This window comes from Seriola aureovittata, chromosome 16, assembly GCF_021018895.1.
Source record: "Seriola aureovittata isolate HTS-2021-v1 ecotype China chromosome 16, ASM2101889v1, whole genome shotgun sequence".
NCBI classification, from domain to species: Eukaryota; Metazoa; Chordata; class Actinopteri; order Carangiformes; family Carangidae; genus Seriola; species Seriola aureovittata.
Genome location: NC_079379.1, coordinates 24,152,119 through 24,175,028, shown reverse-complemented (window position 1 = coordinate 24,175,028; position 22,910 = coordinate 24,152,119). Strand labels below are relative to the sequence as shown.

General features: G+C 40.2%; 1 protein-coding gene across 10 annotated transcripts in view; it reads left to right on the top strand.

Annotated features, from left to right (window-relative positions):
• Positions 1-22,910, top strand: part of thrb (thyroid hormone receptor beta) — a 107,794-nt gene that overhangs the window by 77,385 nt on the left and 7,499 nt on the right. For 4 of the 10 annotated variants that reach the window (XM_056398653.1, XM_056398650.1, XM_056398654.1 and 1 more), the window contains 8 exons: positions 3,172-3,244; positions 4,996-5,046; positions 16,746-16,846; positions 16,951-17,098; positions 17,823-18,028; positions 19,829-19,915; positions 20,238-20,384; positions 21,453-21,711. In XM_056398653.1, coding sequence (XP_056254628.1) covers positions 3,238-3,244; positions 4,996-5,046; positions 16,746-16,846; positions 16,951-17,098; positions 17,823-18,028; positions 19,829-19,915; positions 20,238-20,384; positions 21,453-21,711 — 1,006 coding nt within the window. In that variant the 5' untranslated portion in view covers positions 3,172-3,237. Of the gene's footprint in view, positions 1-1,113; positions 1,753-3,171; positions 3,245-4,995; positions 5,047-14,856; positions 16,036-16,745; positions 16,847-16,950; positions 17,099-17,822; positions 18,029-19,828; positions 19,916-20,237; positions 20,385-21,452; positions 21,712-22,910 lie in introns of those variants that run through there. The other 6 variants (XM_056398656.1, XM_056398655.1, XM_056398652.1 and 3 more) reach the window with 5 other exon arrangements.

The following is a 22,910-nucleotide window of genomic DNA, read 5'->3' as shown; positions in this document are numbered from 1 at the left end:
AGCGGGTATAAGTGGGTTTTTCCTTTTACACTGCCGGTGGAGTCTGTCAGAGAGGACACACAACTGCTAATGTGCTGCTGCATCCCCGGGTTTGTGCTCCTGTCGGTGTCGGAGCGTCCACGGGAGACTCTTCGATTTCGATTGTGTGTTTTTAAAACTTATTTCGGGGCTGCACCTTCACTCTTTCCTCCCAGAGCACAGTCATTTGACCCGGCTGTGAATGTCAATTGTACCCGTTTCACTTGCAGACAAACACCCCCATGTTAGCAGGTTTTTTTTGACCAGTGGAAAACAGGCTATACAGAGTGTGGAGATCACTTATGTGTAGCCTTACTTACCATAAATACTGGGAACATATATAGCTAGCATATACAGTAGCTTTATAAAGATTGAAACTAGGCAAGCATAGTTTTTCCAGAACACAAGTAGTCTGGCTGCTCTGCAGTGAAACGCCTGCTAACTTCCACCAAACAACGGCTATATTTGTTGCTAAACTCCATAGTCACTGTTTCAAGGTCGTTAAATCACCAACTCACAAAACATCAGATTTAAGCATTTTATCTTTTACACATACAGAATAAAATCCAGAAAACAGAAAGTGAGACCTTGTGGTTTTTAGGAACATTGGATGGAAGATGCATGTAGCATTTTAAAATCCCAGCTGTGGTTTCAGGTTTGTTCACTCGTATGACTCCACTGTGCATCAAACCTGGTGACTCCCAGCTCGCAAATGAGACAGTTCTGGGGTCGTTTGAAGGGTAAGGCAGTTTCCCTTGGCTTCATTTGTTATGCTACAGTAAGCTAACAGGTCCTGGACCAGTGTGCACAGGCTGAAATTGATCATCACTGTTCCCACGTGACACTGGGTTTTAACTAAGTGACAGAGTGTACCTTGAATGTTCAGATTTAAAGGGTAATCAACCGTGACGTGTTTCCAGTTCCTGTTTTTTTTTTTTACAGTATTTTCATTTTACACCTCACAAAGTCTTAATGATTTTTGACTACATGAACCCCACCGTGTGTTTATTGTCAATGTCTGCAGCATAGACTTTAAAAAGGTCATGAAATATATTTATATTTTTTATGCCCAAGGTCACAATTGATCCTGAGTGTGATTTAAAGGTCACTCTGCCTCTTCAGCTTTTGTAAATCTTAAATAAAATGTTCTGTACTGATGTGATGAAGTGCTGCAGGTGGAGTTAAAGAAGCAACAGCCACAGATAAGAAAGTAATTTGAACCTGAGGCTTGATTAGCACACAGCGAGAGGATGCACGCCTCTGTGAACCGATGCCCAGCCCCCACTTCCTCCTGCTTATCATCACAATCAGGAGTGCTCTTGTTGTGGCTGCAGCTACAGGAAAGTAGACGAGCGTATGTTGGAGGCGGACTCGTGAGGACAGCCGGTCGAGGATGTTTAGCTTTCTCGGTTTCTCAGCTTACCACGGCCAGTTCTAGTCCAGACAGATGCACAGTGTGACCCTCCGTGGAGACAAAGTGCTGCTGCTGCCGTGTCACACACAGTAACGGAGGAGATGCTGCAGCAGCGGCGGCTCTGTGTGCTCCATCCTGTGATAGAAACTGCTAAATGGACTGTGTATCTGCTGCTGTGGCCTGATTTGATATTAGATATTCTGCTGACTGCTGCACCGACAGGATTGTTGATTCAGGAAAAGCACGTGAACAAGGCAGTAAATCAAGTATTGATGATGACAGGGCTGCAGCCGATCAGCAATATCGTGGAATTTGAAAAGGTGATTAATACATATTTGTTAAATTGTAAAGAAAATTGCATAAATCATTAATGGGTCAATTTGTTTTCATGCATTTGATTCTTTAAATTTGATACATGAAAAAGAATAAGTAAATAAACAATTAAAGGAGCTATTTGTAAGTCTTGTTATTGCTACATAGCTAGCGTTAGCATTAACAGCTGTTTACTTACCAGTCTAGAGGAAACGTTGTGAGTTCAGCATCAAACTTAATTCCTTTACTCGCCACAGTTTCTCTCCAGCGGTTGAAAGCAACCCTCTTGTTTTGCATCTATTCCCATCTCTTCTTTTCTTCTACTGATGTTAGCATGCTAACCAGTTAGCCCCGGCCCGTCTCGTCACTGTAGCATCCAGTCTGCCCTGAAGAGAAATTGTGAACCTGTCCTTTAACGATGTGAATAACCAGCTGTCTGATGTAAAGTCAACTGTAAACGTCCCCTGAGAACGCTGAACTCGACGTGCACATAGACGCAACTCGCTGTGTTTGTGTCGATGCTACTTGTCACTTGTTCAGTGCTTTGTGACTTTTTAAAGTGTAAAAGCATTGAAACACTTCCGTTGTGTTGTGAGTATTTGCAGCGAGTGTGATGAAGTCGTTTTCTGAAGCTGTTTGTGTTGTCAGTGTAAAGGTGTGAACTACAGTAGATAATGTCTGGCTGAAAGACCTTTAAACTTCACACTGCTTTGTATCAACATAACCGTCTGGCTAAAGAAGAACACATATGATACTGCATATGAAAGCAGTTTTGCATGTACACCAGCTGTTACCAGCCGCAGCAGCGTGTGGCTGGTGTTTTGTTTTCACTTTTTGAGTCTGCGTGCGTCGCTGTGTGGTCCCAGAGACACCGACTGTAGCAGGAACTACCGCAGAGGTGGTTTTGAGGCCGGTGGTGTTTGTCAGCTGTGCAAAGATGCATTCACAAATCTTCACAGGCGTGTAGTTAAAGATATAAATTGTTGCTTATGTAATAATGTAGTAATGAATACCGAGCGCTCGTGAGTCAGTCGCTCTAGTTCCACCTGAGACTTTACTGTTGTGATGTGTGATGTGAGGCCGTGTGGGTTGTTTTCACATGTGCGACCACTAGATGTCACCATACACAGAGGCAAACTGTTCATGAGAGCTGCTGAACAGCCTGTGTGAAAGACAGTGCAGAGACAGCTACATCCTCCCATGTCCCCTGAGATGCAGAGACACAGTTTCATCAAGCTGAGGAGGACGATTACACCCAATGTAGTGGCATCTTTTCCCTCCTTCCACACATGATTTTAGTTGTTTCGTTGAAAGGCAGAGCAGGGATGGATGTCAGGGAGAGAAATGTGACGGCTTTGAGCTGATGGATATGATTCAGAATGAAAACAAACCTCATGATTGATGATTTCTCGCATTTCTGTTTTCAGCTAGGTAGGTACCCAGATGTCTGAGGAGGCTCTGAGGATGACATCTTGGCCTTGAACCCCACCAGTATGTCAGGTAAGACTCCCTCACAGTCTTATACACCCCTAAAGATTAATGCAAATATCATTCATAGAGTGAAACATGATGCACTCCATGTCGTCGCACCCCCCCCCCCCCCCCCCCCCGGTTATAAACTTGTCACATGATCAGCGGCAGAATGACATTTCTTCACCGTCTCGTTCTTTTCCGGCCAGACTCCACATCGCGCTGCTGCACTCACAGATTAAGTTATTTTCAACTTTGACCTTTGAACTCTGGACCTTAAGTCGAGAGTCTTGGTCACGAAAGAACTGTCAGTGGACAAGTCCATATTGACAACTGATCAAACTTAATCAGCTGATGATTAAAGGGTTAAAACTGGTGAAAACTATGAGGCATAAAAAATGACAGAAGTATAAATGAATAAATACAGAAATAAATAATTAAATGCAAAAATGATTAAATTCTGGTAATGAAAAATGCAATTTTTGTGTTTTTACATTTATTTATTTGTTTAATTATTTATGCATTTTTAGATTTATTTATGTATTCATTTCTACATTTATTTATTTATGTGTCTGTATGTTAATTAATCAGGCTGTCCTACTTAATTATGTTGTCGACCCAAGCAAGTAGAGTAGAATCAAAGACTTGGTGATATTATTAAAGACAAAGTCGTGGTTAATGTCACAGTTATAATTAGTAATAATTGGCACTAATGGGAGACAAAGTGAATTTGGTCCACTTTGAATTAATTCATTTTAATTAAATGCTAAGCTAGCATAACTTAGAGTCTATAGTCACAGCAGGGAGGTTAGCACAACAAACACACAATTCAACATATATGAAGAATAAAAATAAATGAATGAATTTGAATTGGATATTAGAAAATAAACCTGAACATAAAGTGTTATAATTTCTCTTAATGTCATATTCGGGGCACGTTTGGTGACATAAATCTCCTCTGCACCACAACTTCTGTACGATGAGCCGATCGTGTGGAAAACACCTTGTCAAACATTAGCATTACCACACCAGCAGAGCACCATTAGTGTAGAGGGTGATCTGTGTGCGCCAGCAGAGGGCGCCGCTCGGTGTCAGATGAGGGGAACACTGACCTCTGGCAGCAGGAAAACAAACCTGGAACATTAAATGTGGTGAAAATGAATCTTCAATAAAAATTTTCAGCCAAAATTTGACAAAATAATAAATCTAGTCTCAGAGTTTTAGTCAAACACATTTTGTTACTGAACAGAAATGAAATGCTTTGATCCTTAGTTATTAAGTGGCTCTTCCAAGTTCAAAATAATGTTTACAACAGTTCGTCCGGAGCACACAGGGGAAGTTTAGTTCACGTATGTTGTTGAGAAGCAGTTTAAGGACGCGTCGACCGTCCTGGCTCATCGTATACGAGACGCCGCCACGTGTAGATTGAACCTCTGACCTCACTGACCCCCCCGACACACATACGTTATCGATCTCAGCGCGGTGAACAAACCACCCAGCCTTTACACGCGTCACATGAGGAAATGAAACCTGATCCCCTTCACTCACTGTAACATCATGAGACCGACAACAACAACAACAACAACAACAACAACAACACACTGTAAGAAAGAAAGTGATGTTTCTGATGCTGTTGTTTGTAGGATTCACTCTGACCTGCTGTTTTCTTCCACCAGCTGTTGCATGTTTCTGAGAGGCGTCAGTCGGCCTCTGTCACCTGTTTCACTCAGCAAGTAGCTTTCCTTTTTTTCTTTAAAAAGTGCCTCTCCCATCTATTTTAGAGCCAGCAGAAAAATGCTCCCCCCGCTGGAAAGATGAGGCCATTCAAAATGGTAATATTTACCCTCCCTCTCAGCACTGCTTTCCCTCCTCTCTGTCAGTCACGGTGAGCTCTCCTGATAAAATGTGGAGCTTTTTCTTCACTGAAAACTGAGCAGCTGCCTCAGACTTTAACCTCCTTCAGCTTCCTGCTTCACATCTTGTTAAAACTCCTTGAATGACTTTCCTTGTGGGTTTTTCTCTTTCCAACAGAAATCACTGTCTATCACTACTCACCTCCTGGGGGAATGTTTTATTGAAAACTTATTTAAATGTCTTGTGTTTGTGCAGATATGTGGGAACAGTCTCTTTTATTTTCATTGTATTAATTTAACCTAAGGTCGTCAGAGCTCAGGGTAAGCTAAGATTAGCTTGTTCAGGTTGTGTGATAATATAATAACATGCAACATAGCGCTGTCTGTCTGTCTAAGCAATTAGACGTAGCAAGAGTCAACGACCATTAAAGTCCAAATGTTCGTCATGATTTCCAGGAAATTGAACCGTCTATAAAATACAGACAAAGTGAACTTGGTCCACTTTAAATTCATTTTAATGAAATGCTAAGCTAGCATAGCTTAAAGACTGCAGTCACAGCGCAGTTAGCTCAACAAACACACAATTCAACATGTATGAAGAATAAAGTTTCACTAATGAAGAACAGAGATAATTTAGGCTTAAATTAAATTAAATTAAATTCAAGTCTAGAAATCATTGAAATTCATTTTTAAACTCAACACAACTTATTGCGTATATATTAATTTCTAGTTGTTTCTTCTTCTTGAGGATATAATCAGGAAATAACAGACCCATACATGAAGCGTGACTTGTGCACATGATAACAACGTTTCTTCTGTGCTTCGGTATCGAGGGAAAAATTAGCTCAACAAAACAGAGAGAAGTGAAAAGAAGTTCACATCATCTGTCTGAGAACAGAATCAGAGCGGCAGCAAACACTGAACCGAATATATATATATATATTATATATCATGACATATTATAAATGAATGTGTGTGTCAGAATCACGATTTTAAAAATGTTCATCACACATGCATTTTAATGAAGATCCTGTAAGGTGTCACCTGTGCTGAATGATTGCAGTCGAAGTCAAAGGTCAAAGGTCAAAGTTGCTGCGTGGAGATGATAAGTTGATAAATCGATTAGTCGAGTGAAAGTTAAGAGTTGCGACACTTTTTCTCAGTTACTCAGTTTGTTCAAGACCAAAACCAAAATTTTTATATGTCCCACTTACGTCCGTCTGCTAATTCTAATTATATATATTATATTATATTATAATATAATTACCCATATCGTTTAAAGGTGATTATATACGACACATCAGTCACAATATTTATTTGAACTGACCCCAGTTGAACCACGAATCAGGGACGGTTGCAACATATTAATTATTCATTAAATTTCACTAATTAACTTTAGATTTTTGTCTCAACGAGCTCAACATTGTTTTACAGTAAGATGATAGTTTTATTTATTGGAACACAGGGTTACCATGAGTCAGAGCAGGCAGATATATTACAAGACTGTGAGAGACTATAACAAAATAATTCACAACATAACTTGTGAAAATAGTAATAATTATTGTTGCATCTGTTGTTGCTGTAGGAAAACTAAATGCATATTTTGGCTGTTTGAACTGTAAATGAAAATACTGCGGTGTGGTCGTTCTGGTTGTAGTTATTTTATAAACGTGGGAATTCACAGCTTCTCTTCGTCTGACGTGACAGTTGATGATGAGTATTTTGGGGATTTGGACTGTTGGAAGTCTCCAGGATATATTTTAAGTGATTAAGCAAAAAAATAATTAAAAAAATTGGCAGATGAATCAATAATGAAAATAATCTTTAGCTGCAGCTCTGGTCCTGGACTAAATGATTAAAGCTTCTGGCCTGAAGTCGACTAACGAACTCATTTGCCTTGCCACATGTTTGACTCCTCAGTTAATCAACCAACAAGTAATTACTGACGGGTGTGTGAAAGCGAGCGGCGGATACTGTGTCTCTGTCGGGGGGGGGGGGGGGGGGGGAGCGGCCCGTTTCAAAAAGCTGCTGCTAACAGACACATTCTTAAATGAAAGCAACACACAGAGTTTTTCACTGACTGAAGTTTCCGTGACGCCCGGCAGCTGTTTTATACTCTCTCCACCGATCGCTGGTGCGTTCGAGGACACTCTCGTCGGTGCTGTTACAGCTTCGAATGACCTTTTCACAGAGACGCCCCCCCAAGCTGCTGGGGAGGGGCCGGACTAATTTCTGGTCCTTGTCTGATGACTGTCGACATAAAAGCATGATTTTTTAAAGTTTTTAAAGGGAGTTTGAGGGAAGTGTCTTGATTTAGATTTAGGTTTGACTGACTTCAGTGTGTCTTTGATTGAAATTGCACGTTTCTCCAGCGGCGTCGCCGATCGATGGCGTCAGTGTTTCTCTACATTTTACCTCCCTGCGTTTTCTGTTCATGACCTGGAGGTGTCGTCCTTCATCTTTTTGTCTCTTCAGCCCAAATTGTTTATCTCCTCTCCTGCTCTTTATCTTAACGCTCACTCAGTAACACAGCGAGCGTCATTCGCATTCTCAGAAACACCGGAGCCTGAAACATCAACAGGCCGAGTTTCATCAAGACTAACGGGTTCACAGGTTCATTATGCAGAAGACGGTCCGTTGTCACACTCCACTGCTGCAGAAGTAAAGGGTGTTGAAGCCCGTTGTATCGTCATGGGAACGGTCTGTTCTGTGTAAATCCAGTCCTCTTGCCTCTCTCCACTGTCCGGGGAGAAGCTGGCGTTTGTCCCCGTGTGACATCATCATCACCGCCTGTGTCTCAGCCGCTCAGCCGAACCAGACACGTGTTCACATTCACACTGAGCGGCATAATGTTTGTCATTTTATTTTGTTTCCTCCTTCTCTCTCTCTCTCTCTCTCTCTCTCTCTCTGTGCTCAATGTACAGTTTCCTCAGTTTTCTCCTGTGTGTGGTGACGTCGGCCCGTGTTGTTGTGGCGTGTAGGTTTAATTGAGGTTGAGTCGTGTGCGTCTCCGGTGAGATCTCGCTGCGGTGATGTTTGGTCTCTGGAGATCGCCGCGTGATGATGATTCGCTCCTTGTATCTCGCTCTCTGCAGTAGCTCATTCCCACACGCCTTAATGAGGTCAGTGAAGGGAGCAGCAGCAGCTCTGATGAATTGTTCACGACAGTGACGATGGCCAGAGTCTATAGCTGTAAAAAAAAAAAAAAAAAAACGTTTAATACGTGAGCTGAGCAAGAATCAGGGCACATTTGTTGGATATATCTTTTCACTCAAACTCAATATCTCATGGGGAAGAGCAGAACTCCCAGGACCAACGTCAAAAAACACATTATTATATATGTATTAGGCCTATATTAGATTTTAATTTGATCATTTTCTGCAAGACATTAGTTTCACATATGAATTTAGCTTGTTTGTCAATTTGAGGAACAGATCACAGTATATATATATATATATAGATATACTGTATATGTTAGGATCTATGAGGCCTCAGCAGAGTTTCATTCTGTATACTTCATGCTATAAACTGACTCCGTTTTAAAGCCCAGTTGTAAGGATTTAATGATATATTTTTAATGTGGTCACATGATGTCAGTGACGCAGAGGGGAGGGGCTTTCAGCCTGTGAGCTGCACTTGAACCTTGAGCGGCTGCGTCGCCCCCTGGTGGATCCGGGCAGGTTTTAAAAGTGCTTGTGAACGCTCTGTGACCTCCCTCATACTTTCACATTACTGAGCAGAAATCTCCTGCACTTGTCCAGTAAATACAAGGATTTCTAACCATGAGTGAGACAGTTTTTTGTTTTTCTTTCAGTGACTGTGTCGCAGCTCTAACAGAACGAAGGGGAAGCCATCCTTCCTTCGCTCTGTAGGAGAAGCTCTGACTATTTAAGATGAATGACTTGAAAAAAAGAAAAAAAGAACAGTATCTAAAATAGACACCTTCATTCTGAAGTGCAGGGTAATCCTCTCAAACTTTAAACTTTACCAATGGGAGCCTTCTGCTGTTCCCCAGAGCTTAACCTGAACTTTAAGGGGAAAGGTTCACCCACTAATGTGCCCTCCTTCAGGTAACGCAGAGTATCCGGGGACATCTGGCTCAGGGCGTCACGTCAATCGATGGCCCGGGGTAAAAGAGATTCCCCACATCCAAAAGTTGTTCATGACCGGCCATGAACCCCCAAAGGCCTAAATTAATCAATCAGGGAGGGAATATATCTGTGCATAAGCCTGCTGCAGGGCCACTGCGCTGAGCTGCCGTCCTGTTCCTGTCGGTGGGAGCGGATTGTTGTGAAGAACTCGTAGTTATTTAAGATAGAAAAAGGCCTCGGTCGTTCGTCAGGACGCAGCTGCTGGAGCGTGTTCACACAGATATTTACTCAGCGTTATTTCACACAGGGAAATATTCTTCTGGACTGATCGTTCCAACATGTTTTCATTAGAGAAAGGTTAACAGAAAAGATTTAAAAAAGAGAGTCTGGGTAAGTAGAGAAATGTTTAGATATAGTGTTAAAGTTGTTTTAGATTATGCTGTTTCGAAACAAACCAAATGTTTTTATGTAAATGTGATTTAAAGCTGCCTCTGAAAGAGTTTTTGTATAAACTTTTATATTAAAGTAAATACAAAGTACTTGCTTTATTTAACTAGCTTTTGTCGAGAGCTTTTAATCGTATTATGTAATTTAAAACATTTTAATTTGTGCTTCATGAATATCTGAATAAATTAAAATGTTAAAAAAAATGTTTTTAATAAAAAACAATTAAATCACAATATTATATTTTAATGTAATATTTAATATAATTTTATAAAAAGTATGAATATAAAATATAATATAATGAATAAATGCACATCTAATGACGTATGAAGAGGAGGTTGTACATTTGGTATGAATGAATCTATAATAATAGATATAAACGTGCTTCTTTAGAAAACCATTCATTTTTAAAGCTGTACAACAAAAGCTAACCTAAAAAATCTAAACTTCTTTACCCAAAATCAATAATGAGAAATAAAAATAATTAGTGACACTCGACAGATTCACGATGAAACGGCTGAAATGGAAAAAGCGTAGGTGTTGACTGCGTCCACTCAGACGACAGATTGTTTCGGGGTTAGACTCTGTCTGATCGACGCTTAACGGTTCAGGCAGTTTCTTTAAGAAAACTCCAAACAAGATTAGCGCGTGGCAAGGACATCACCTCGCCAAAAAGTTAAACTGGTATCAAGCCTTCTTTGAAAGCAGATTTGCCTCATTCGGCCTGCCTCTTACCAGCTGTTGCATGTTGATCACATCCACCGGTCACACACTCACACTCAGTCACTAATCCCATGCTAAGAATTTTAATGCAGACTAAACACTGGCCATTCATTGATTCTCACGTTTTGCACAATTACATTTAGAAATAAATACAAACAGATAAATAAAGATCCAGTTTGACTGTGAAAGTGGAAAGAATGATTCCAGGTTCCACGTGTGAATTTTCAAGCAACATTATTATCATTATTGCAGCGAGTTTAAAAGAAAAATAGTTTAAATAATTCATTCTTGATAAAGTGCCAGTTCAATTCAAATCATGTTTTAATATTTTTACTAAGGACCCAGTGAATCTGATATAAAAGTCAAGTCAACTTTATTTTGAGAGCACATTTGAAAACTTGAGCTGAACAGAGTAAATAAAAGCAAGTAAAACAAATGTATAGAAACACAGGATAAGCATGGTAAATATACTGTATACAGAACATGTAAAACACACTCACAAAAACAAGAACAAGCAGCGAATATACAATTATCACCATGACAACAGACTAAAAGGTCAACAAGCTAAAAAGACCAGTCAATAAAAATATGTCTTTAGCTGAGATTTAAAAATCGAGATGGAGGGAGCACATGTGATTTCAAATTGCAACTGGTTCATTTATATATATGTGTATATGTTTATATATATATATTTATGTATATTTATGTGTGTGTATATATACACACACACACATATATATATATATATATATATACACACACACATTGCGAATATCATGAATCTCACTTTCATATATTAGAACTGTCATAAGTAAATAAGTAGTACCAGTATCTTTTTGTGAAAACTTCACAGTATGTACTTGTAAATACATGTACTTGTACTTAAAGGTATAATATGTCACTTTTCTGCATTAAAACAAAAAACGACTAAACTTATGTTATATATAAATAAATATAAATATGATGATATAAATCATAAAAATGAATAAATAAACAAAAATATGAACTTTTTACAATATATTTGTTTTCAACTGTACAGTATAAATGAACTGGCTGAAGGATTTGAATCGTTACCAGAGGAAGGAGGTGATCGAGCGTTAGCAGCGGCTCTCCTCACAAACTTCTCATGAACGTGAAACTGTCTTATTCGGTGTTTCCACCTGTTGTAATCACCTGATCCAGTTGCTCTGGAGAGGGGAAGAGAGCGGCGGTGGTGAAGACAACAAATCCCACGATCCCACGCCGCTTCGCAACGTTTCGATGTCGGTCAGCAGAATGACATATCGTGCATTTAGATAGGAACTGCTCACTGTTCACGTTACGCTGTAAAGTGGTAATTACACATCTGAACACGCCTCACACCGAGTCTGCTGACATTATAGCTGAACAGTTATATTAACAATACTTCAGAAGGTCAGGTGATATCGTGTTGCAGTTTCTACATAGTTGGTTTGACTCTTGTAAAATTAACTTTACAACAAATTAGTTCAACTAATTAACAATTTAAATATGCGGCATTTTCTAATTTGACTGTGGCTTCTGACCACATGTGAAAGGCTTCATACTCTGTTTGACTTTTTAAATATATTGTTTTGTAAAATCAAAGTGCCGTAATTGTTTTTACTTTATTTCTGTGTTTGATTGGGACGATGCAGTTTGACCTAGTTCCAACACAAAGCATGGAAGCGACGTGTTTCACAGAGTTTACAGCTACATTTTATTGTTTTTTTATTTTTATTTTATTGCCGATGTAAGACTTACAGAGAACCAGAGACTATGACTACACCGCAGTGAGTCATTGAACACAACTGTCAGGTTTCATCCTCAGTCTGTTTTATATGTTTGCGTCTCCGAACATGAACGCGTCGCTGATTCGCACATCATCTCATTCTCCGCGACTAATGAGATTTGGAAAAAATAAACAGATGCTCCACAGTCACAAATGTCACCCAACACTTCAGGTCGGTTGACATGTTTAAGTCGCTCTAAGTGTCATATTATATCCGGAGACGTAATCCTTTCATCAGGATCTGCGTCTCCGGATTGCCACCTGTATTACAGGATTATCATCAACTGTTTACAGTAGGAGGGAATCCTGATGTAGGGACAAAGCAGAGGACAATGTCCTCAGTAAAGTCAATACAGTCATTTTACTTCTCCACCGTTGTTTATATTTTTCAAACCGGTGGAGGAGTCACAGAGAGTATTCATAACATTTCATTAACTAATGTTCATCAATGTCAGCAAGCAAAGTTTATACGTGTTGCACTTCTCGCAGACACGTGTCACAAAGTTCTTCACCATCAAATGAATAAAAATCTATTGAAAGAATTCAAATCAAAATACATCAGATAAAAGCAAAGTGAAACACAGACACAGGTTGAAAGCGTAAAATACCACAAAGCTTCTGAGGATGAGGATTAGAAATTAAATATAAAATATATTTCAAAAGTCAAAAAATCACTCTGATTCAAATCTTCTGTAAATCACGAGGAAATTAAAAGTAAATGACACTGTAATTAATGACATTTGAAACATGCGGAAAGATTTTGTGACATTCAAATCAAGTCGAACACTTTTTCGGGTTTTAAGGGAAAACAAAGTACGTCACTTTGTTTTACATTAATTAAAATGTGAGTTGCTAAAGGCTAAAACTTTTATTTTTCAATCATTTCCAAACACACAGTGATATAGCAGAGCTGCATTTATAAATCTTATTAAACAAAAACAAAAACTGTGAAAAACAATCAAGACCTTCAACTTTTTGAAAACTTTTCAAAAAGTGCGCAGGAACCTTTAATTATCTGTATTTTTCCTGATAATCCGGCGCACTGCGAGTATTGATCGTGTGCAGCCAGTGTGCAGAAGCGTGCAGACCGGCTGTGATGCAGAGATTTCAGATCAGTGCAGGCAGCAGGGATTTTAAAGTGCACGCATCTTCACTCAGACTTCGCCATGTGTTCACGCATTCGCATGTCTCCCATGTTTGTGACCCACCTCTATGATCCATTAACCAGTTCTAGTGTTTAGCCGGTCTGGGCGCTTGGTAAGAAGATCAGAGGCAGCTGATAAGAGACCAAACTGTCTGGAAATGAGAACGGAAGCTTTTTACAGACGATAACGACACAGACATTAAAAAAATAAAAACAAGTTAATGATAAGTTAATATTCTGGAAACAAATCTTTTTTATTTTTTCATTATTATTTTCCATTAAGACTGGTCTGTTGCTCGTCTCATTCAGACTTCCTCGTGTTCCTTGATGAGCGGACGAGGATCACAGAGATGAATTTGTACTAGTGATAGTGAAAAGGGCAAAATTAATTATGTTTCAAGTGCAGTTAAACATTATTTCCTCCCTCTTCTGTAATCACTTTGGAGCTTGCTCTTTCTCTCTCTCTCTCTCTCTCTCTCTCTCTCTCTCTCTCTGTCTCTCTCTGTCTCTCTCCATGTGCCTCGAAATAGAAAAGTAAATTATGCCTCACTCAGATTCACATGACAACTTAATGAGCCCCGGTTAATTACTGCGCTCGTGAGAATGTTGGGAACTAAAATGGAAAAGATTGAGAAACACTTTCTTAATTCTTAACTGTCGATGTCTTTTTTTACTTTTTTTATATAGTTTCAATCCAGTTTAACTAGTAATTCACAACCATGATGGTCCAGCTTTGAATTTGTCTTTTTGCCAATGTGTTATGCTAGATAGAGCTAATTTCCATATTACAACATATTATAAACAGTTATGCAAAATTCTATTAATATTGCATTTATTTTTGATTTGGCTTTAAACTTTACAGAACAATATATATTCAAAATATCAGAGAAAGTAGTTGTTTGAATGAAAAGTGAAAGTAATCACATGGATTCATGAAAATCTGTCACATTTAACAAACTAGAAAAATTAGTTTGCTGTTCGTCCAACACTAATTGGTTTCTTCGGTATCATCAATTACCAGTTAATTAACTACCGAACAATCAGGAGTTCCTTATTTATTTGTCTATTTATTTACTTTGATTCCTAAAAGTTTCATGTCCGTTTGTGTGTTTGTGTGTGTTTGTGTTCACGTTAAACATCATCTCTAAGAACCACTTCACCGGTGAAGTGTGACGCTGTTTCATTATTGAAGAAGGCATTATGAATCCCAACAGATACACATCCTCGCCATAAGGCTTATCCCATCTTTATAGAACAGGAGGCCTAATCAATATGGCTGAGTACGTCCGGTGTATTATCTGAAACAGATCACGCAATGTGTCGTGTGGCTTGTCTTTAACATTTTGTGGAACCAATATTGATTTTGCGAATAACGGCCGTTGTTGTTTCAGGCTGAAGAGTGTCATCACCAAACTATGTTAAAAAAAAAAAACTTTTATTTTGAAAGAATTTAGTATAAATAATACAGAATATAATTAATGGGGGAAATGTGTGTTTTGTTATTTTTCTTAAATTTATTTTTATCATTAAAGTTACACTTTATTTTCTTAATTTGATTTATCCAGTAATTTAAGTGAAGTTATCTTTTATTTTGGTGATTTTTCTTGCCGTTTATTCATATATATTTAAATTCTGTTAAAGCTCTGTCTTTCTCTGTACATCAGTCTCACAGTAGAGGTTAAATACATATTACCGTCTTACTGGTAAAAGTGTGTTACCTCAGACATCCTTGTAAAATCTCCTTAGTGCCATAGGGTTTGCTAAATAGGATATATTCGCTAATAGGAATAATTGTATGGCAGTGAGCTAAGTGGGCTTGTTCACGGATTCTGTTTAAAATACCCACAGGATAAGCACAGGAGTTAATGCACAGAGGTTAAAGGGTTGGAGAGGCATCTGGGTCAAGAGAAATACTAATTTCCAGAAATCGGAGAAAAACCCCTTTAAAGTGATTTTTCAACTCTTCACTCTTTTTTGGAAGTTTTTTTTTTTATTATTTTATTTCTCTTTTCCTCCCTGAGAATTATTTTTTTCCGCTCGGTGGATGTTCTTCGATGGTGTTTACCGTAGGTGCAAACACGCGAGGTCTTAATCTGTGACATCACCGCTGTCTGTGGCACATCAAGGATTTGGGGAGTATAAGATTAGAGCTCTGCATCGTCATAAATCTCTGCCTCTCGATGCAGCCGGCCGGAGGCGGGTGGGGTAGTTGAGAGGTTGTCGTCCGTGGTCTGTGGGTAAAATGTTGGATGGTCTGTGTCGGCTCGACCTGTGTGAAGTTTATTTTTCTAACCTGGAAACCTCCGACTGTCCGTTCAGGTTTTTTTAGGACCGGTTATTTTATTTTATTTTATTTCATTTTATTTTTTATTTTTATTTTTTTGAGAGTTTACCCAGAACTTTTCCGGGTTCTCTTCTGCGTCTCTCCATGATGAACTACTGCATACCAGACATGTATGAGATGCCTCACGTCGGAGTGGGAGGCTACGCCATGCAGGGCGGCGGCGGGGAGCACTGCATGTACCCGGGTGAGGGGCCCGGGTACGGCCACTGTGAGCCCCAGCCGCTGCACCACCACCCGCCCTGCGTGGAGCAGGCGTGGCTGCCCGGCCAGCACTACTCGTGCTCGTACGCCGGCGGGGGCCCTCCTGTTTATAAGAGCGAGTTCTGCAGCATGGAGATCCCGCTCAGTCACTGCCACCATCAGCCCGAGTATTTCCCCGAGATCAAACCCGACTTCTCACACCTGCAGTGGATGCAGGGGGCGCACAGGAAAGGTAGATCGTCCGGATCGTGGTTGTTTCCATCGTCATGGTGAAAGAGGGTTTTTCAGTTTGGCTTTAAAAGCGTTTGAAATTGTTTCCTCTCCCTGGATGATCGTGTCTTCCGTATTTCTTTGTGATTTAAAAAAAATTGTTTTGGTAATTAGTGATGAGTCCTCCTTAATCAATGAATCAATGATGTCTGGGTTTTTCAAATTAAGTCTGATAAGCGTAAATCCAAGCCTTAAGGTCAGAGTTTGTGAGGCGGGTGTGGGGGCTCCTTATTGATTGATGTTGAGGCAACAGAAGGCTGATGCAGGATGAATTATTGCTTTCTTCACAAACCCCCTCTCCCAAAAAAGTATTGATCGGTTTCTTAACCTCTGGTCTCTGAGGTCAAAGCGATGATCTCATTAAGCTGAATCTCAGAAAACAGGGCAGGTGTTAACGCAGCGAGGCAACGGCGTGATCTGTGAGAGGTCGCTGCTATTGGACGCACAGTCAGTTTATCTAAAATTACAACAATAAATGTTATTTATAATTAAAATGAAATCTTAATTTACCAGTTAATAATAATTAAATCAACATTAATGAAAAATATGGTTAAAAATTTGAGGAGTGTGAGTGTGAGACGTCCCAATGAATGAAACCAAAGCTATATATTTATACATATACATATATATAAATGAAGAAGTGTAATATTAACGCTGTGTTCTCCTCTGCAGGGTACATACCGAGTTACCTAGACAAGGATGAGCTCTGCGTTGTGTGTGGGGACAAAGCCACCGGCTATCACTATCGCTGCATCACCTGTGAGGGTTGCAAGGTAACACGAGCGAATGAATATCATCATCAATCATCATCACCATCATCGTCATCGTCATCATCGTTTTAAAACAGCTCTGAGCAATTTGACCGTCTGCTCTCCAGGGTTTCTTCAGGCGGACGATCCAGAAGAATCTAAACCCGACCTACGCCTGCAAGTACGAGGGGAAGTGTGTCATCGACAAAGTGACCAGGAACCAGTGTCAGGAATGTCGCTTCAAGAAGTGCATTGCGGTGGGAATGGCGACCGACTGTAAGTTTGATTTTGTTTTTTTGTATGGGGGGAAGATCCCCTCAGTGAAGTATTAGTGTGTTTCTATCTGCTTCTTCGTCATGTTTGTTCTTTATGCATCTCACACTAAAGTTAAGAGCCGTGCGATATGCAGAATGAACGATGGGGAATGTGATCTGTAGGCCGGTGGCGTCTCTGTAGCAGGACGACACTGATGGAGCTGACGGTGCACAACAATCCTGCGATTTGGACGTTGCACTTGGGCGTATCGCGATTTCGATTATATCTCGATTAATTGCGCAGCGCTACTCCATTTCAGGAGTGTTTGCTTCTCCAAATGTAGACGTACTCCGGGTGGAGACTCTCTTGAGGTGACGAATGTGTTTGACCTGAATCTAAAACTTCTCGTCGTCGTCGAATCGACTTCAAAGTCCCCGAGCAACAACATGTTGCACGTGTTGTATCGCTCACTGATTGTAACTCCCCCGAACTAACAGTGATCTGACGGTGTCGTGCTTCACGACTAAACAGTCGTCTGTGATTTTCTTCTGTTTGAAAAGTTCATTTCTGCCTTTTTATTTTGTAGGACTGAAAACTTCAGCAGCAGTGCTCTGTATTTTCAGTATTTTCAAATATATCACCAGTTTGTCATGTCATGCGTTTCCCTCCTCCTCCTCCTCCTCCTCCTCCTCCTCCTCCTCCTCATTCCTGTCCACCCTCATTGTCTCCCCTCCTTCCACCCCAGTGGTGCTGGACGACAGCAAGAGGCTGGCCAAGCGGAAGCTAATCGAGGAGAACCGGGAGCGCCGTCGGAGGGAGGAACTGCAGAGGACGGTGTGGGACCGACTGGAGCCCACCCAGGAGGAGTGGGACCTCATCCGTATGGTGACTGAGGCCCATATGGCCACCAATGCCCAGGGCAACCACTGGAAGCAGAAACGGAAATTCCTGGTGAGACATCCTCCCTCCCTCCCTCCCTCCCTCCCTCCTGACCACAGCCTTCATTGTATTGATTACCCTGCCTCATACAATCCACCTCCCACCCCAACCTTCCCCCCCCCCGCCCCCTCCCCCTCCCCCCCCCCGCCCCCTCCCACCCCTCCCTCTCCAAGTCACATCCCTGTCTCCTCCACCTCCACCACAACCACTCTGCCACTGTTCCCTGTGTTAATATGTCCATGTGTTTTTTGTATCTCCTTGTAGAATGGAGAGAATTAGCTGGACGAAGGAGAAAAGTGTGTTCCTCAACGCAGCTGCACTAATTTATAATGGAACATCTTATTCTTGTCTTTTTTTTTATGTCTTACCATGCAATGATCCTTAATCGCTAATACTAATGACTGGCTTTTTTTTCTTCTTTTTTTTCCATGCTCTTTCATTTTTCTTTCTTTCTGTTTGTAGCCTTTGATTTCACACCTCAACCCCTTTGACTAATTTTGTTTTCTTTGCTGTAAAGTTTAATCGCTCTGTCCAGATTGAAAGTCTGTCAGCTGTTGACTTTATTTTGGGTTTCTATGGCACGATCAGAGGAAACGCTCCCTGGATTCCACCGGGCGCCGGTCTGTGACACGGTTCTGCTCCGTCCTCCGTTTTGTCTGCACGAGTTTGGCGACTTAATGATTTGGATTGTTTTATTTTTTTTATATTTTTCACCCCTTGTCGCACAAAGAACCAGAAGCTGCAGTTCCTCTAACGACCACTAGAGTCTGGCTCCAACAGTGAGTCAGTCCCCATAGACTCCCATGTTAAAATGTCCAACTTTACAGCAGAAATAAACATGTTTACAGCCTGGTACAAAAACTGTTTTGGTCTCTAGAGCTGATTTCCTCCTTTATGACACCTGTTTATAGAACTCACCTGTTTATATAACTCACCGTTTAAATTTTATTAAGGACTAAAGTTATGGAGGATTGAGGGCGTGGCCTCTTTTGAGTGACAGGTGGAAGTCTCAGCTCCACACCTGCTCCTCCTCTTTGACCTTATTTGGATTAGCTGGGAGTTAGTGGGCGGAGTCAGACACTGCCAAGATGGCGACGGTGGAGCAGCTCACTCAGTCACATTAACTTCATTTACTATGGTTGTGACGTTGTAGTGATATGATATATGATCAGGAGTCTGCACAGGGTGTTTTATTTTGAAAATTGACAGGATGGACAGTAATGCATCACAATGGTGTTTGTCAACCACAATAAAAAAAACCAGGAAGTAGAAGAGAACAAGAGGAAGGCGAAAAGAGCTAGAAAAGGAGTTAGACGCTGTTTGACTCTTTGTATCTGACGCAGAGCGTGTGAATGGACCGTCGGTGGAGCCGAGCGCAGAGCTGCTTCTGGTGGAATCACAAGCTTTTGTCTAATTTATATATAATTTAAACCCGTGAAGCAGATTAAGGTTAAGAGGGGAATATTTTTAGTTATATTAAACTTTTAAGCGTTCTCCGCTTAGAAAGAGGGTTTAAAAGAAAAAATTGTTAAAAACTTGATTGAAGTTTCGGTCGATTGAAGTCGTCTCCGTCTCCCGACGCGGCCACAGAACTTTGTTTAAATGATGTAAAAAAGTGTTGGAGTGTTTCTGGGGACCTGTTTCACTGTCCGGTCCTCAGCCTGACTCTCACCATAGAAACCCAACTTCTGTCCTCACCTGTTCTCTACCTGCACACTTTCATCTGTCCTCAGTTTTAACTTGTTTTCTTTTTAGTTGGCTTGACACGGGTTCTTCATTGAAACTTCACAATTCCTGTTGATTATCCAACAGGTCGAGGAAGCTATGCTTCTTAATGAAATAACATGTAATTTATTCTATACTTCTGACCAGAGTGCAGCGGGGGTGAAGGAAACTAAGGTAAGAAAACTACAGGTTTAAATGTTTAAATGTTTACATGTTCTGCCCATCAAAGGTCATGGACGGATTAATTTGCAGTCATTTACATGCACAATACATTTAATTAAATGAAATGGAAACATAAAAGCTACAACCTTTGCTGATACGTCCCCATTTGCATCTTTACATTACATTACTTGGTTGAAACCACCACACTCAGCTGTTCTGTATCCCACGTTCACCTTGTTTCATATGCAGCGTTAGCTTCAACACATAAGTCATTTTTCTTAATCCTAAACGTGGAGACAGTTGAGACACCGACCTTCCCTCTTTGTCGTTTCAGCCTGAGGATATTGGTCAAGCGTCCATGGCCAATGCACCGGAAGGAAGCAAAGTGGATATAGAAGCCTTCAGTCAGTTTACAAAAATTATCACCCCTGCCATAACCCGAGTGGTGGACTTTGCCAAAAAACTGCCTATGTTTTGTGAGGTAAGTGACGCTGCTCATTCATCAGAGCTTCATAAAACACAGATGGAGAGTTCATGAGGCTCCCTCTGGTGGCTGCAGTGGCTGGTGACACCAGTTTCTTCATATGTGCTGTGGTAAAACATTCAGCCAATATTAGATTATCACAGATGCAGAATACACCAAAGATGTGTTTGAGGTGAAACAGTCCTTTAATAACCACATTTAAAAGATCCTGTTAAAAATATTGTAATGTTTGTGTTTATGAAAATAAAAATTATATTGTTTTTTCTCAATTATAATATTGAAAAATAATTTTAAAAAATCAAATAAATTATTTAGTAATAACTTTTTTTTTTTTTTTTTTGCTTTTTTATTAATTTTAACTTTTCTAAACAGTAAAATTCAAAAATACTTGTATAACCTGAAGAACACAGCACAAGTAGAACATCAAATGAAACAATAATGAGCCAGTTAGTTAAAATTTAGAGTGTCAGGTGATTTTTAAAAGATGCAGAGCACAAGTCTAATTTCCATCAGACTTCAGTTCCACTAATTAGACTGTCGACACAGATCGAATATGAGGCGTCAAATCCACTTCAATAAAATCTTTACAAGTTGTATAAATGTGATTCAGTATCTCAGCCTCTAATATTGGACGGGTTTCTACAGAATTAACCGTTAACTGTTCATTGAATGTGCTAGAAATGTTATTTCACAAATTACTAATAATAAATTAATTATAAGTCATTTCCTTGAACTGTTGGTGCTGTAATAATAAAGCATTTGTACAAAAGCTAGCGTATTGTTAATGCTAATGGCCTTGTTCAATTAGCTGTACGACTAGTTAGCTAGTTAGCAGTTAGCTCAGGCTAACGAAGCAGCTTCTTTCTGCTGGTTGTAACTCACTGGTTGTTTTTATGTTCAGAGGTTTTGTTTTTGTAATTTTCCACAATTTGAACAGTATTTAAGTTTGAATTTCTCAGTTTTAAACCGACAAAACAAAACAAAGGTAATAAGTCTGTACATGCTATCGCTAGGTTAGCCACATGCTTCTCCTAACAACTCTCCTCTGTGTCTCTCTCTGATCAGTTGCCTTGTGAAGACCAGATCATCCTGTTGAAAGGCTGCTGCATGGAGATCATGTCGCTGCGCGCTGCCGTTCGCTACGATCCGGAGAGCGAGACTCTCACGCTGAACGGCGAAATGGCGGTCACGCGGGGTCAGCTTAAGAACGGAGGCCTGGGCGTCGTCTCGGACGCCATCTTCGACCTCGGCGTGTCGCTGTCCTCCTTTAACTTGGATGACTCCGAGGTAGCTCTACTACAGGCCGTCATCCTGCTGTCATCCGGTAAGCGCCTGGCGTCTGGACGCTCAGTACACGTGAATACATGAGTGTTTTTGTCTTACTTTAGTCCATTAACACGTTTGAGAGATTGCACACCAAAATAAACTGGAACAAAATAATCAGGATCCATCCATAAACCTGGAAGGTCACTTGTCCCACCGTCTCCAAAGTGATGTTTTTCCTTTAGTGCTGCTTCGTCGTCCCCTGCACAGATTATGAGAATACTTGTTTTTGACATGAAATCCATACAGAACCACAGTTGAACCAATTAATCACCATAATCGTTCTGAGCAGCTTTGTCCAGCTTGCGTGGTTTTTGACTCCGCCCGCCGCCATTTCTCTGTGACACTCTCATCGGAGATCAATAATGTTGTGCTGTGTGCTGTCCATGTAGACGTGACATGGGGTTAACCTGCCCATCTGTTTTGTCTTCTGACACACTTACAGTAGCCACTAATCAATACCACTGTCAAGGTTCAAAGTCTAAAACCAGTATTCTGCCACAGGAAGTTGATGCTGAATCACTATTTTTAAATTTTAACAGTTGGGAAAAGTTAAAAAAGACACAAACATTTTTTAAAAATGGTATTTATACCAGAAAAGCTAAATGCTAACAACAATGCTGCACAATGTAAAGCAGAACACACGTCTCTTAAAGTGCCATTTTTATGATTCACAGAGAAGATTAATAGATTTCAGATAATGTGCAACTTATGAACGTTAAAGAAAACACTGAGGAAATTTACTGTTGTATGATTCAGTAGTGGGTCTCAAGGTGAGGTGCAGGTTACTATTCGGGGTCCTTGTGTGTGTTTCTCAGGGTCCTGAATAAAATTTGGAATAGTTCTAATTTTATTACTTCAAAGAAAATTATGGTTAATTACAACTTGAGATTTATTTAGTTGTTTTTGTTTGGCAATAACCAAACAGCAGTCAGACGATCAAACAGGTTGAACGGTTTTACTTTCCGTATTTGTGCACAATCACAGTTTACACCACTAGTTAGATTTTCCACGTTCTCACTCGTGGTTTTAAGATCCAAATAAAGAACTTTAGATCAGCGGTTCTCAAACCTTTTTTCACATCAAGGACCCTCAACTGACGCATATTAAACCACAGATTTTGTGCTTTTAGATGTTTTTATTACAGAAACCGTTTGAAACCCGATGAACGAAACAGTCAAACATTCTGTCATTGTGCTA